Source organism: Anas acuta, chromosome 29, assembly GCF_963932015.1.
Source record: "Anas acuta chromosome 29, bAnaAcu1.1, whole genome shotgun sequence".
In the NCBI taxonomy this organism is placed as follows: Eukaryota; Metazoa; Chordata; class Aves; order Anseriformes; family Anatidae; genus Anas; species Anas acuta.
The window spans coordinates 2,826,888-2,843,334 of record NC_089007.1 but is presented as its reverse complement, the minus strand read 5'-3'; the positions used below and the strand labels follow the sequence as shown (position 1 = coordinate 2,843,334).

Below are 16,447 nucleotides of genomic sequence, written 5' to 3'. Positions count from 1 at the left end.
TTTATCATCATCTTTTCTGTCTTCTGTCTTTAATACCCATGCTGACAAGTAGAGGGAATGATAGCAGCCTTGACCCTAATAATGGAAATGAATATTGAAATGTTACTTACTGAAAATATTTGTTCTTACCCTATTTCTAGCTTTCAGAAGCTCGGGTGTTACTTAATACTACTGCTACAATTTTGTAGATGGCAGAGATACTCCCTCTGCTGGGTGAATATTAGTAGAACACAATGCTCTTAACAGAGCCTTAACTTTAACAAGGAAAAAAAAAAAAGCAGAAACATAAAAGATATTCTCCCTTACTTATTTTTAGTGATGTAGTAGTTTGGCTGCTGGAAGGATACATCAGGGAGAAAAATCTCTCGATGCCGTTCCATAGACCAAATACTTTATTTTTGGTCACGGTAAAGAGCTGGTACTACACAACATAGGGATTTGGTCAGAACTACTGCAGTCGTATGTTAATTAAAAATAAATTGATCAATAAATAAGGAACATCAGCATTAGATTTTGGCGACTTTATTTACCAAGGTCAAAATCTGCAACCATCTAATTGTTTTGACAAATATTTACAATTCATATAAAGCATGTACTTTCGTTTGGAAATAATCAGCAGAACAGTACTTGGTACTACACCTCTTACTCTCAGGATATAGATTTTATTCTCTTACCATCTAGATTTTGAATTAAGTCCAAAATAAGCACTTCATGATAAGTGATGACTTAAAGAGCAAACCCATGTTACTGTTTAATATTTCCATGATGAAAAATAAGCTGCTCTTCCCAAACACTATTTTAAGAGGATAAAAATTTACTAACGTTATGTCTGGCAGCACTACATAGTTGTTTCACTTGCTGAATACAGAAAGAATTGGCCACCATATTTTATACAGTCTTAACACTTGATAGCTTTTTTTATTATTATTCTGTATTACAAAAGAAGGTAAAGGAACAACAGCACACAGTGAGGATCAAAATACCATACAGAGGAGTTATCAAATTAGTTTCAGTACTGTAGGTCAAACCCTCTTAAACATATGCCAAATAGCGTACACACACCTGATGGCAGACAGCAAAAAAGTCCAATTTTCTGAGGTGCTAAGCACATCCCATGGTGTTCATTTTTCCTGAAATTCCACTGACAGAGAGGAGGAGGCACCGAGCACCTCTTTCAGAGCAGTTTACTAATGGAAGGACTTTCTCAACCTTGCTCGTTATTTTTGATGTGAAACAAAAGCTTTTTTTTTTTTTTGACGTGATTGAGAACACAAATATATACTCCAGTTTGGCCTAAAGGAAATGTATTGTGGATGATGTCCGTAACAATGTTATATTTATAAACTTTAGGAAAAAAAAATATAGCCTACTAACAATGTGATTGTGGAATGCAGTCTTTCTCATACCATTTGCAAAGAGCTCTGCTTGCTAAGAAGCCCATTAATTCAAAAATGAGTAAAATAAAAAATACTGACTGACCATATGATAAGCAGTACACATCTAGGGAGTGAGTACATCTTTTAATTTCATTCAGATCTGAGCTAGCACAACACACACACATAGCTCTAACACCTTTTTAATAGCATAGTCCATAGTGCAATTCCCGCTGACATAACTGGAAGCAGGATTCAATCCTAACTATGGAAATAGTGTATTTATTATTCATGCAATAAGCACTGCATACACATTTTTCTATTTCACAGAATCACAGGATCACAGAATGGCTGAGGTTGGAAGGGACCTCTGGAGGTCATCTGGTCCAACCCCCCCTGCTCAAGCAGGGTCACCTAGAGCCGGATGCTCAGGACCATGTCCCAGAGGGCTTTTGAACACCTCCACAAATGGAGGTTCCACACCCAAAAGAGTCCCGATCATGTCAAACATTTAACTTTCACCTGAAACAAATCAAAATGATAAAAACTAGAATCTCTGAGCAATCAGATCTAATATGCAGATATCATCAACCGGGGTGGGGGGAAGCCCTGATCTCTTTTTTTCCCAATACTTGTTAAGATTCATTTTTTGTAAGTTGCCTACAGACATACAAAATTAATTCAAATATCTCCTACACCAAAGAGGATCTCATTTGACTTTGTACTATCCATAAAAATATATGCTTGAAAATCTGGTTCACAAAATATTTCATTTGTTTACTAAAATGAAATATATAAACTGTCAAAATACGTATATAAACTCAATTTCAGAATTTGTAAAGATCACAATTTAGCTACAAAATATACCAACCATCTACCTGTTTTCAATAGAGTATTTTCTTACAAAGATACCATTACTTTGCAAAATATCGCTTACCTTACAAAATTAGTCTGGAAATTTTGCACTACTTTCAGCATACAAACCACATATTAGAACCCCATTAAACCCTTTGGTATATATCTTCAATTTTTTTCTTTTATCGTTCTTCTATTTGGTTTAAATGTTCCAAAGCACAGTAGAATCTCCAGACAGAATAAGCAGTGCATGTTTCATTGTATATATAATCAGCACACGATTTATTTTTCAATTATAGATGTTTATCATGCCCAGCAACTAAGAACGAACTACTGTAAAATCATTCTCCAGAAACTTTCGTTCACCATTACTCATTCTACAAAACTGTACTTTAAAATAATTGGATGTGTTGAATTCTCTTAAGTCAGCACCTTACTTAATGTGCCTCAGACATTTTCAGGACTAGGCCTCTCACTGCTTTCTGCAGATCCTTTCCAAATTTGATAAACACAGCAAACATTGGAAAAACAAAACAAAACAAAAAACTTTTAAACTGTCAGCTGAAAAAGAGTAAACATAATTTATACCTCTAGCAAAGTATTAGCTTTTTTATCATCTGCACCTGTAAATAACAACTTACAGGTTAAAATAAAAATATTTACATACAAGTAACTGAAAGGAAAAGTAAGGATTGAAAAAGAGTAAGAAATCAAAACATATACTGGTTATAAATGTTACTAATAATGTTAACTATGGCAAGGATTCCATTTCATCCACATTTTAATTGTTACCAAATATTGCCCCCATTACAAGAGGTATTTGCAGAAGTTTTCAAAGAAATTCTAATCACCTGCCTGGTAAAACATGAATGTCCTTTATTGTAGATGCAATCTCGACTTTATAAAGTTTCCAGTTGTGCCAGCAGGAATTTTGGTGAGGTTTTCTTGTTTCCTTTTTGTACTTTGTCACCAACTTGTTGTAAATAAAATCTATATAGTCTTTAAGTTGTGAAATCTAGGTAGAAAAGTTTCATTTTTGACCTTTCATCTAGTTTAAAAAATTCAGTATAAAAAAAAATTCTCCTCTGAAATTTACAGTCCACAAAAGTTTTACCTTCTTTTCTTACACACTTTTATGACAGTAAAGATCTTTCAAAGTTTTTAGCTCTTCAATTAGAGTCTTGTTCTGGTTTTCCAGGACCGCAACTCGATTTTCCAGACATTTAACATACTCTTTCTTCTTTCTACGGCATTCTCGAGCAGCTTCTCTGGAACAAACCAACAGAAAAAATTGTTTATTTTATATCAGAGATTTCTCTGTTTTACAAATGTTACGGTACTGACCAATACAAGAGGAGAGAATTGGCACTGCAAGCAGGAACAAAAAGTGAAGTCTACACAAATTTAGGCGGAGAGCAGGAAATTTAGTAGTATTTGGTAGCAGGCATGGTAACCATTCTGCAGTGGAGAAAATAGCGTTCTCCAAATTGTGTAGGACAGAACATGCAGCATGTTTTGAACAAAAATTTCCGATGTTTTTAGTCACTGGATGCAGCATACCATACCAATGGCACAATCAGCAACACCAGCTTGCAAGACTGATAGTTTGTCCTTTGAAGATGTATTTCAGCACATGAAGCCAACAAGTCAAAGCAGCCCAAGTGCACTTACATACCTGTTCTTCATCAGCCTTATTTCTCGTTTCAACTGCGGATCGTCCGTCTTACTTGTCTGTGACGTGAGAGTGACAGGAGATGTCATAACCACGGTCTGAGGAAGGGACGTGGTTGTTGGTGTGGTGCGGATCTGGTACGTCTGCATGTCTCCTGATGCAGCTGTTGTGGTAATATTGTGAGACATCAAAATGTAGCAGCATTAGAAAAATGCATTCGCGTTACAGATCAGTATTTCTAACCATTTCCAGAAGGCATACTCACTCTGCACTACCACCTGGTTGCTGGGTACAAGTATCTGTTGGCCATCTGATGTTTGTGCATACTGCAGTATTGTTGTCCCAGGCTGACTACCACCAGCATTTGTCATTGTTAACGTCTGCAGACCTTGCACACCATCTGTACCGGGGCTGGCCAGCTGTAATCCATTTGCAGCAATGGCAACTTAAAGAAAAAGGAACATGCATGAAAATATTTGTAGTTGTAAATTAAAAAATACAGATAAAGGTAAATCTGTAGGGCGTACATCTCTTTCAATTGGCAAATCTGTATCTCAACCTGCTGCTGAAAAATATTCCCAATTTTGAAAGGCTTTTTTCTTTGTTGCTGTCCTTACTAAACGTACGGGGTGTAAGTGGCAAGGTGTTGGTAGAGGGGGAGCTACAGGGACTGCCCCATGCCATCTCCATGATGGACAGCCTGCTGGCCACAGCTGAGCCCAACAGCAGAGCTGGTGGCTCCTCTGGGGAATCTTATTTAAGAAAAGGCAAAAATGCCTTTGCAAAGGCAGAAGGGGAAAAGGAAAAAAGAAGTGAGGAACAGCAGTACAAACACCAAGGTCAGAGAACAAGGAGGAAGAGCAGGTGCTCCAGGTGCTGGAGCAGGCATTCACCTGTGAAGAGTCTTTGGGTATATAAAACGGTATTTTTACTGACCTCACATTTGGACTAAATCTAACACTAGAAGACTGCTATGTGTTTCGTTACAACATCCTTTCTATGTCTTGTCTCAATATGCAAAAATTAAAACAATGAAGCACAAAGTTAATCTGGAGTCTTTAGACACCAGTCTGGTTACATGCAGTAAGAGTAATAACTTTAGAAGATAAATAACCAAACTTTTTGAGTTTCACCTTACTCTCAAATATATAACAAACAAACAAAAAGTCTGTATTTTGAGGCAAGTTTAGTAACAATATGACCCCATATTTTGTACAACTTACTGTACTGTCCAGTGCTCGTCTGGTAGATAGGTGTGGGAACAGACATAGACGTAACAGTAGAGACACCGGGACTTTCCTCATCTCCTTTTCTATCCCGTGTATCTTCAGAAGAAAGATCTTTCAAAATTTTTCTATTAAAATAATAAAAAAAAAAGAGTTTATCAGCTGCAGTAGTAAGCAAAAATTATGAATTACAGCAGTAACAATTTAAAACTACTATCCCTATTTTGTACTACACAAATGAACACCAGCATTTTGATATAAAACAGTTTTAGGAATTAACAAAATTCTGTATGAGGTTGCTGTCTAACTCTTTCTGTAATTACACTTCTGTAGTTTATAAACTCTAGGTTTTTATTTAACTATTTGAATCATTTTATCAGCTAAGAGCAGTTCAAGTCAGCTACTGTTTCATACTAACTTATATTTGTATGTGCAAGTTAGTGCAAATTCCAGATTTCCAATCATTATCCTCTAAAAAGTCTCAGATGTTTGGACTGGTAAACCTGTAATGAAAATCTGAACCAATTACAGTGGATTTCATCATCTCCAGAAAAAATGTGTGCTAAAAACACTTCATACTGAAGTTTCTCTAGTACTGCCACTGCATCATTTCATTTCAGTAAAACCTGCATCAGAGTTTCCATCATAAACATTTTCCAGGGATTATAACTGGCCTATTAAGAGATTTTACTGATTCTCTCAGGAACAGGCTTTGTATATCCAATTAAATCCCATTTGCTCTGTCTAGAGCCAGAATAAACTAGAAAGGAGTAGCTTACTTCGGAAAAGTTTAAAAGTTAGACCTTTTGTTCTGTCACTGGTAATAGCATCAGGTAAATTCATGGACTGTCTAACACGTGTTACTTCAAATGCTAGATTGTAGTATTTGACTGTACTCCTCATTTCAGCAAAATGACATAACTGAATAAAGCTGCTGCTGACAAATAATTTTCCCTATACCACATCATCTTGAAGTTGATCTCCAGTTGGTTACGTAGAAGCTTCCCTGGGGCAAATGATAGCTAACATGGCTAACAGATCCAATGCATGTTTCAAGAGAAGGAGAACAACTTAGAGCTTGATGGACTATGTGAAGCTGTCAAAAAAAGGTGCTATTTTGGTTTCAAATAACAGTACAAAATATATACATACAGCACTTACCGGTAAGATGGACGACGTGCTAAGATACCCCGAGCTTTCTGTGAAGAGCCTATGCTATCTGATGAGTCCTGAGAATCTTCACTCTCAGACAAAGAAGATACCTAAAAAACACTTTCCATGTGGTTATCCTGTACACTACAGGAAAATACCCAGAACAGATTACATGTTCTAATTTCATGCAAGCTAAAGCAGCATGAAAACAACATAAATGCAGCTAATTGCATACAGGAAAAAATAAAAGCACTGAATCTAGAATTCCATTTATCTAATATTTCTAGCAATTCCCAAATACAGCAGTAAGGTCATAATGAAACAGAACATACTCACTTCAGAAGCCAAAAGATGCAAACCTATTAACTCCCTATAAAAAGAAAACTCCAGAGATTCTCCTAAAATATATACTATAGCAAAAATTGAATCCTTTAGTATTTTCATAAAAATCTTATGAGCTGATGTGGTCTGAAAAGGTGAGCCACTCCCCCATTTAAATTTGTCTAAGGAGGCTGTGGTAATGGCAGCAGGAACACCATTTATGTACGAAGACAGACATATAAAATGCTTCAAATGCTTTATGTAGACAGACAAGCAATGTATTTTATTGGTCAGAATAGGAGTCAAATGAAAATAATATTTAAGGCAGCAGCATATCAGGGAGTAGATACACAAAGTATTATCTACAATTTTCTCCTTATTCCACTGTGTTCTCATCCAGTTGGCAGGTGTTCATTTTTTCCCTGAAACTCCTCATTAAATACAAACTAACGAAACATTTATTTGGACTTATCTGTGCGCCAGCAACAGAAACTCAACAAGAATGCACACAGCTCTGGGAAAAGCATTTCTTATTTAACTGCTGCTACAGAGACAAAAAGAACAACCTATCACCAACGTTTTAAAAAGTTGCTCGTGGATTACTTTTTCCTCCCTCTGAGCAACAAGGCCACAACGTTCACAAATTGCTAAGAAAAATGCGAGAATATATTCTGTGGGGACCCTGCAACCAGAGCATGATAGGAAGGAGACTCGAGACAACCTAGTAGAGTAGATGCTGAACTGTTTTCAGCAAAGCAAAGTGTGTTTTCTTTTCCCTGATCTGATGTGATAGGAACAATGACAGCTGAAAATGCAGTCATTATAGGTTTGCTTTTTTATTATTAATTTAATGTCATATGAATAGATAAGCACAATACAAAGGATCGGTGACAAATTGATGTGTTTTAGCACAGTTCTTCCAGTCACTTGACAGTTATTTCACAATCTAACTTCAGTGTCATGCTGCCCAGAGTGCTCTCTGCAGCCAAGAACTGAATGAAGTAGCAGCAGCCTCGCCTGTAAACTCCCTGAGGCACCCCTCTGAAGTGGCTTGTGAAAAAATCATATGGCAAGTGAGTAAGAGACACAAGCAGAATGCTTAGGTACCACAGAAATGGAGCCACAGCATACATGAGGTGAACAACCAACAGCCCATCCACAACCACTCAGGCAAACCCTTTCCTTCACAGAGTTACTCTGTGCTCTCCTGTTTGGTTGTTAAAACTCACCGGGTGCATGCCTGTTAGGAGCACCAGCTCGGGGGGAGTTGTTTTGTTTTTTATCACGGGAGGCAGCATCATAAAGTTTCATTTCAACTCCAGTGGCAACTTTAGTGCTACAAATAATTTCTAGCCTAAATATTCATTAAGAATGACGTGTCCCCACAACACCTTCACTGAAGTGCTTACTGCCTCTTACAGGAGGGCCAGAAAGGCTGCGCTGTGGCAGACCTGGCTGAGTCAGACAAGCCTTTACAAGTCTTTTCATGCACATAGAACAGGATTCTTGGTCGTTTAACAGGCATTCTGTAGTTACCTGCACTGTTTGCACCTGGGGTGAGTGGATTACAGAAGAGGACTGGGCTGTCTGAATGACTCCCTGGACCTGGACTTGCTCTCCAGGAAGCTGAACGACTGTCAGAGGAGCAGGACCTCTCAGAGACATCTACAAGAGATCAAAGGATCATGAACAAAAGCACACGTTCTACAGCGTTCAGAACATGTATCTACATGTAGGAAAACTAGTGGAGAACATGCATTAGCAGAAGCTGCTTTTAAGTCCAATTAAGTCACAGAAGTTATCCTTTAAAGATGCACATTTTTCAGATACGTATCTGCATATGAAAAGGCTGAAACAGTTACTTACTTGCCTGAGGTTAGGGAGAAAATCAAGCATATAGCATTATGTGCAAATGATTACAGTGCCGCAGCTTAAATACACGCAGCTCAAAATGAACCACAACGGAGCAGACTTCTTCAGAACCGCAACCCCGAGCCTAACTGAGCGTGACTGCTTCCATATAACTCCATCAACGCTTACTGATAAAGGCACACACTTGTGGCAGTTTATCTTTTTTAAGTTTAGATTCCATTTTAACAGCGTCTTGGACTCAGAGGGTAGCAGCACGATTAACGTACGTAGTTGGTGTTCCTGGATTTTTTTTAAGTAACCATTATGAAGCTATTGTTCAGCGACTTCAAAGAGAAGAAATCACAAGAGCTAAGGACAGCAAAAGCTGACCCATCTACTTAGCAAGTTCGAGGCATACGGGCTGTAGGAAAGATATCAGAGCAGAAAGAAAATAAAGGAGGCAAGGTATAGAAGCTCTGGCCAAGGAAGAAGAACAAAGAGCAGATTTTTCCACGCAAAAGTGATGATATCTCTTTAACATTTTACTCTCTCACGTTTTGCAACTATCAATTTAAATTAATGTTGTAGTGGAAATCTAGGCTTAATAGTTACTACTGCAGCCCCTGTATAAAATTATGTAAAATAGAATTATATTCTTGCAGATTTGTGTTTTTATGTGGATTTTGCACAAGCCTTTGCACTTAAAATCGATTAAAGTTATACATGTAGATGCATAAGCAAATAACCAGTTTCCTCAACAAATTTCTTCACTAGCTTTATTACTCTGGAATACATGAAAAGATGAAGGGATCATTAAAATTCACACGGATAATTTTTTATTTAGTTCTATTTTTCTCGCATAATACTAAGTTCCAGTGGCAACCTTATGTAAAACCAGATCAGATAAACAGCCTGTAAACAGACAACAGGATGCCTGTCTTTACCTCATGTCGTTATCTACATTTTGCAGCAAAATCTAAAGCACCTCCATAGGGTAAGCAGTGGACAAGCTGCAAAATGTTTCGTAGGACTGCTGCGTGGCTACAGGGGCACATTTACCTAGAAAAAGATGCTCTTTCAGATACAGAAATTTGAATCATGAGGAATTCAGGTTAAAAGCTCTGAAAGTGATGTTACCTCCTGGAAACTATGTCAAATTTCCAACTTCATAGGCTTTATCACATTAAATATATTCAGGTTGGGCTAAAATCCAAGTGTTTCCATGGTGCTGAGCACCCAGAATTGCCATTGCTACAAAAAGAGCTGTAAATGCTTCTTCTGGAAAAAAAAAAAAAAAAAAAAGAACACCAGGCCCTCGATTCATTACTGAGCAGCTCCTCTAGGTCAGGCTGATGATGGTGTCAGGGGACACACAACCCAAGAGAAATGGGGGGGCTGCATTTTTGCATTTTACTAGCATTAATTCTGCAATTTTGAATACACGCCATTTTATTAACTGTGCCATCCATCAACAAACTGCTTTTTTTCCTCAACCTCTGTTTGTTTTTTTTTTTTTTCTTCTCCGCGTGTTTCTAAAATTCAGGGATGAGCATAGCTCGGAGTGCACAAAACCGTGGCTCTTAACTACCTCAAATGTTTGCTGAGATTTGGCCCAGGCTTTACCTGTTGAGCAATATGAGAGAGCTGAGCTGCCTGTAGTGTTGTACCTTGTACGGCTGCTGTTTGTGAAGGCGTCACGGAGCTGTTACTGCTGCTCTTGTGCACCTCTTCCATAATCAGCTGCGAGAAAAGCAACCAGTTAAATTCACTTCAGGACAAATGCGATCCGGAGACAGGTGCCCGGCTCCCACGGATGTTTCATCGAGTCTCTGGGCCTCCTGCTTTGAGCCTTATTGGCACGGTTTTAATTAGCTTCGTTAGCATGCCACCTCCCCGGCCCTCTGGGTTCAGAGCGGCGCGACCCACGGGGACACGAGTCCTCTGAGCCCGGCAGCGCCCGCGGCTTTGCCGACTGCTGGCCCTGGCCCAAAGCTACGCCGCGCCGGAGTTTACTGTCGATAAATCTCCTGCATCTCCTGGGTTTCAGCAGAAACAAGCCACATCGCGAGATGGAGAACAAAAAACCCAAACGAAGCATTTTTATTAACGAAATTTCCCCTTATGGCAGAGAATATTTTATGTATTTCACCCGAGCTGCCACCAAACCTGTACTGAAACATCTGAGGGGACACAAAAAGAAATCGGGGATCCAAAATCAAAGCGTAAAGAACACGGATCTGAATTATAAAGCCTGCAGAAGTAACTTCACCTCTTCACAATAAAGCTGCTAACACCTCTCTCCTCTCTAAGATTTTATATTTAACTGCTCAAGGCGACTTGACAGCAATCCCCCCCCCCCCAATATTGGGGGATTTGGTGATGTAAAAATGCATGCTTTTAGGTGGGGTGAGTGGGTGGACCAGCCTAGAGCATTAGAAGATGATCGGTGAGTGTTAAACATTTTGTCACAGAAGGTTTAAAACTGTTGAAAGGACAGTTGCTATGAGACTGGAAATTACATTTCTTTCTGTGGAAATGTGACTCATTGATTTTTCCCTACTGAGATAAACCACAGCTCTTGCAGCTTGACGTATACTTAGAGGGTAAAAAGTCAGCGCGCACCAAGCCCAGGATCCTCTTCCTGCAACCCTTACTCATCTGAGGAGTCCCCGTGCAGAACTCCTCCAATTCGGTACTAAAACCGGGCTTTGCGGGGAGAAAAAAAAGCGAGGAGCCCCCGGTGCCACGCGACCTGCACGGCACAGCCACCCGCCACCGAGCCAGCTTCCCAGGGGGCTTCTTTCTGCCAACGTGAAGCCACTCGGCCGCCGTCTGAGCTGAGGCAGCAAAAGGACGGCTGCGTTTTGGGAACCCACGGGAGCTCCCAGCCCCCGGAAAGCTCCAGCTCCTCCGAATTATCCCGGCTGCCTCCGCAGGAGCAGGATGCAGGGCGTGGAGGAAGCCGGGCGGCCCCGACGCGCGCTTTTCAGCCGCCTGCAGCGCCCGCTGGAAGGCCTTGGAGGCTGTTTGGGCTTTTTTTTTTTTTTTTTAAACAGAGAGAAAATGGAGATCCGGAGCAATTCAAACATCTCGAAGAGATAAGGAACAAACAGAATTGAACACATGGATGTGTAAGGGAGGCAGCTCTGCATACCTGCTACTGCGGGTTTGGGGGTTTATAAAGGAAAACCTCTGCCTTATACCTATGCAAATGGGGCATGTATCGAATGTTACAAGTAAACAGGGCACTGTCAAACTGAAATCCAGTCAACAGCAAAAATTAAAATAAATTTCCAGTGCTACAGCAATACCCAATTCATTTCGGTAGTGCTAAACCACATTCTCTGCTTTCCCCTCCCTTTTACTGTTTTTCTCTGCCTTCTTGCCCCACGTCAGACTCACAACAGCAGCAAAATTGCCTGCAAGAAACAATGAAACTGATAGATCTAAAACCGCTCAAAACAAACAAAACGGGGTGAAAGCACAACGCTCTTTGCTGATCTGTCTCTCTCCGAGGTGTGAAGTCCTACTTACAGGAAAAAAGATCACATATTTCCCATGATAAAGGCGTTTTTTCAACTTTACTTCCCCTCTGCTTGCTCTCTGCAGAATTTCACTCAACATCCATCCAGCAGTTGTCTTATACATCCAGCTCGCTTATTTGAGCAAAATAAGGACCATAAAAGGGGAATGTTATTATTGTGCCTTGCACCCAGAAGGATCAAAACGCTATTTGGCCTCACACAGCTGTCACCCAACAAGTCCTACACGCCCCTAGCCCATGAAAACAACCTCTCCTGCTGGAGAAAACGTGACATTTCTTTTGGAACGGCCACCTGTAAGCACCTAAAACAGAGATTACCATCTACCAGCCTTCAGAAAGGTCCCGTGACAAACCTCAGCCTGCAAGTCCTCAGCTTAGAGGTGAAGGACCCAAGGTGGTAGACAGATGAGGGTTTCACCTTTTTCCACCACAGCCAAAACTACTTCCAACAACAGCACGCACTGAAAGCAGCTGCGTGGTGTTGGGCTGAAGGAAGAGTTCTGCCACGAGGAGTACCACTGTGAGGGAACTCAAAGAAACACCTGATGAGTTATCAGTCAGAAAACACCACTCTGATCTGAAGGACAGCCATTTTTTATAACAGGACAGGTAAGGCAGATGTTTTTCAGAACAAACACACCACCTCTGCACAGCTGCATCTCTGAAGTGTTTTAATTTAAATGGAAAATCATTCTGCAACAGCTGCGCTATGAAGAGCGCGTTCGTTTCAAGACTTTTAAACTTCAGAGAATTGACTCGTGCAGCCAAACAAACTCACTGCACCTTAAATGTGAGTTTCACCCCAAACACATCTTCCCTTCAAACAGGAACGGGAACGTCGCGTGTCATAGTGGCCACCGTTAAGTTCTCATGCACCCACCTAGCAGCACGCTCCACAGGTTGAGCCACCAGTCAGGAACTGCTACAAATGCCAAATGTGGCTGCAAGGAGCATCCACCAAAAAAGAACAAATACGTAAACAAAAAAAAATCTATAACCTTCACTAATTCTGATGAAAAATACTCAAAAATGTTAGGGAAGGTCCACTTACAGACACGCCGCAGCCTGTGCAGTAACTATCCTCAGAAGATTTTAAAGTCACTCCCTGTTTCAGTGTCCCAGTTGTAAGCACACTGACTTCTTACCCTTATTATTTGGGTTTTGTCTGTTTACAGTACAATTATCGGAGAGGCGATTGTCTCTAGTTAAATGCTCATTACATGGCTACAATCAGATGGAGCTTCAAAGCACAGTCTAGGGGCAAAGAAGAAAATAATGGAAGACACAAGCTGTACGTTCAGGCAGAGACACGAGCTCTCGTGCGAGATCTCTGAAGAAAGAAACCAAATTCTGGTTTGCCCCTTTTAAATCCAACAGATGAGGGGCCCATTTTATATTTCAGTATTTAAATATTTTAAAAGGTAAATGATTATTTTTAAAGACTTTATAAATTCAGAGATCAAAGAAGAGTGGACACAGAAATTTGTTCTCAAATACTAAGTATCGACAGTCAAATACTGATGTATCTCAATGTATCTCACAATTACAATGTTTTTTTTTTTTTTTTTACTTTATTCTGCAACTGAGACACTCTGGGAAAGTTTTTTTTCATCCAGAAGCCTGACAGAACTCCATTTTTTCCAGGACAGAAGCAAATGACAGCGCATCCCATGCCAGAAAGCCAGCGAGGAGACCTGAGTCAACGTCCCCACTTGGAGCTTTGGATCCCAGACTACCCACATGCAGAAAAATACTCCGTGAAACTTGCGGAGTACTTTCCATATGTGTTTTCTTCCACTCACCCTCCCTGCTCCTGCCTTCTACAGCGACACGAAGCTGAGCGAGCACTGACAGGGAGCTGAAGGAATAAAACCCCGCGGACTGAAACCGCAGAGGTGATGTTGGCGTGCGGGATCCTCGCGTTTCTGGGAGGCAAACAGCAGCGACACACGGTTACGAAACGATTTTCACCCAGGACCAACGCGACACCACTGCCTGGAGGAGCGGGCTCAGCAAGGTGCAAACGAAAGGGGAAGAAATAAAAAAAAATAATAAAATAAATAAAAATAATTGAAAAAAATAATATCTTGAGGTGACCAGCGGACGACCAAAATTTCTCTCAGCGAGCCCCGAGGAACCGCGACCACCGCCGCTCTTAGGGCGAAACGGAGCCGAACGGGGGCGAGCGGGGAGCAGGGCGAGAAGGGGCCGAGCAGGGACCGAGAAGGCGCCGAGCAGGGCGAGAAGGGGCCGAGGAAGGGCCGAGGAGGGCCCGAGCCTCCCCGGACGCCCCCTCAGGGCCCGAGCTCCCCCCGGCCGAGCCCTCCCGGGCGCCCCCTCAGCGCCCGCCGGGCCCGCTGAGGGGAGCGGCGCGGCCTGGCCTAGGCCCGGGGGCGGCCTCCCGCGGGCCCGTTCTTACCTCAGAGGCCCGCCAGGCCCCGCCGGTGGTGGCCGAGCGTGGGGAGAACCGGAGCGGCCGCCGCCGCCGCCGCCGCGCCCGTCTCCGCCTCAGGGAAGCGGCGCCGGCGGCATCGCAACCGCGGCGGGGCCGCGCGGGACGGGGCGGGTGGGCGGGCTGCGACCATAGAGTCCCCGCGGAGGCCTCCGCCTAGAAATCCCCACCATAGAGTTCTCCCAGCGGAGAGCCCCGGAGGCGGGGCCTAGAGCGGCCGCTCTAGGGCCCGCCTCCCCTTCCCGAGCACGGGGAACCATAGAGAGGAGGAGGTAGAGCGGCGCTGCCGGCCCGAGAGCGGGAAGGCGGTGGAGGTCCGAGCAGGCCGCGGCTCGGCGCTTCCTGGTCAGGGCCCGCCTCAGGAAAAGGCTCCTTCCCCCCCCTCGTTTATTCGCCACAGAAATTCGTGTAAAAATCCAAAATAAAGCGTGCACAAGCATAATAAGCACAGCATACAAAGACAGTGCATGGAAACTGAAACACAAATCCTATAATTCCTATTTTATTTTATTTATTTTTTTTTGTAAAAACAAACTATTCCTGCAAAGGAATTCAGGAATTTCAGGCATGGCACGTTAATTGCTTTACACTAAACAAAGGTCGAGCAGAAAGGGTGCAGGGAGTGTTTTGGCTATACCCTTCCTGTACCCCCCATGGTGGGTTCGGTGACTTTTTCCTCAAGGAGAATTGTAAAAGCAGCACTAAAGTCCACACACTCTGCTCACAAAGATCACTTTTTGCAGCGCAGTAGGGAAATACAGCGATTTTTGTAAAGGAAATGTAAACTTGGTCATCACCACCAGTAGTCTTTCCCGTGATTTTAACATTTCATAACAGTTGTTCTAGCACAAGCTGTAAATATTTAAAAAGGGTTTTGATTAAAGCTTTACTGGAACATGAAGGCAGCTGTAAATAAGCTCATTATCAGAGAGGGTTGCCAAGGACTGCAACATCTGGAAGTCTTACCCGATCATCTGAACCGAGTCAGTGGAGGCCATGGAAAAGCCTGGGGAATTCAGCTTCCAGGCTCAGGTCACCATGGCTGTGGGAGCAGTGATGTCCTTACCCCTCTCCTGAGTTGCAGGGGAAGGCCATCAAGCAAAACTTAACACCAGTTTCCCAATTATTCTAAGTTGCTTTGGTACAGTGCATCCTGATGCAACTGTGGAGTTTATCCCAGAGAAAATACCAGGCCAAAGAAAACAAGCCATGGTATATGAAGTTAGCACAGAACGTGCCTGAGCCGGAGTTGTGACAATTGAAAAAGGAATCTTCAAACACCCAAGAAGTGTGGTCACTCAAATCTATGTGTATTTACAAAAAGGCAAGATTTATTGGCTTTTTCAACTTCCTTGATTAATATAACAATTCAAAGTATCCCCCCCCCCCCCCCCCCTTTCCATTTATTTATTAAGAGGTTTTCCCAATATCAAGTAATTTTAAAATACAGGTAAAATTTAATGAAAGTGAAATGTGCTCAGAAGAAACCATGGTAAAATTGCCACTCATCATTTGTAGTAAATAATGTGTTTATGTATATTCTTACTCAAAAACATATAGCCATTAATATACAGAGGCAGTAGCTGGTGTTAGATTATAATCTTGATTACATCCTCTCTGGTACTAAACTATATCTTAATATCTATGAGTATTTAAAATAAGTCTTCATAAAAACTCCACGGTTAGTTTTTGACATCAGAGACTATCAAACGTTAAAACTCAAATGCCACCAAAGTTTGTCCCATCAGATCAATACAAACCTCAAATCTTGTTGGGATTTGCAGAGGTTTAAGAGACTATAAATCTCTCACTGAATCCAGTTCAAACTGATACATACCGAACCTGAATCTTAACCAGAAATTAAATAAGGAATATTTAATACTACAGTAAAATATTAAATATAGGTAGGCCATGCTCAAAATTGCATCTAGTTCCTCCTCAAAGAGTGATCTCAGTTATAATGCCGATTTCAAAAGCTGTAACAGCCTCCTACTGCAGATA

At 41.6% G+C, this 16,447-nt stretch overlaps 1 protein-coding gene across 1 annotated transcript; it reads right to left on the bottom strand.

Annotated features, from left to right (window-relative positions):
- Nucleotides 1-506: 506 nt before the first annotated feature.
- Nucleotides 507-14,621, bottom strand: ATF1 (activating transcription factor 1). Its single transcript, XM_068663370.1, has 8 exons — nt 14,414-14,621; nt 10,074-10,190; nt 8,136-8,264; nt 6,288-6,388; nt 5,124-5,254; nt 4,166-4,345; nt 3,904-4,063; nt 507-3,496 (listed from the first exon to the last, which is right to left on the bottom strand). Exons 2-8 carry the CDS (start codon nt 10,182-10,184, stop codon nt 3,352-3,354), a joined length of 957 nt encoding a protein of 318 aa, XP_068519471.1. The 5' UTR covers nt 10,185-10,190; nt 14,414-14,621; the 3' UTR covers nt 507-3,351.
- Between the last annotated feature and the right edge of the window lie 1,826 nt (nt 14,622-16,447).

Bases quoted from the DNA above. Each gene is read 5' to 3' on its own strand.
- ATF1 (XM_068663370.1), bottom strand. From the start codon at position 10,184: ATGGAAGAGGTGCACAAGAGCAGCAGTAACAGCTCCGTGACGCCTTCA. The intron at 5,255-6,287 runs GTAAGTGCTGTA...TTATTTTAATAG, and splicing joins GCACGTCGTCCATCTTACCG to AAAAATTTTGAAAGATCTTT. The intron at 3,497-3,903 runs GTATGTAAGTGC...GGTTTGTTCCAG, and splicing joins ATAAGGCTGATGAAGAACAG to AGAAGCTGCTCGAGAATGCC.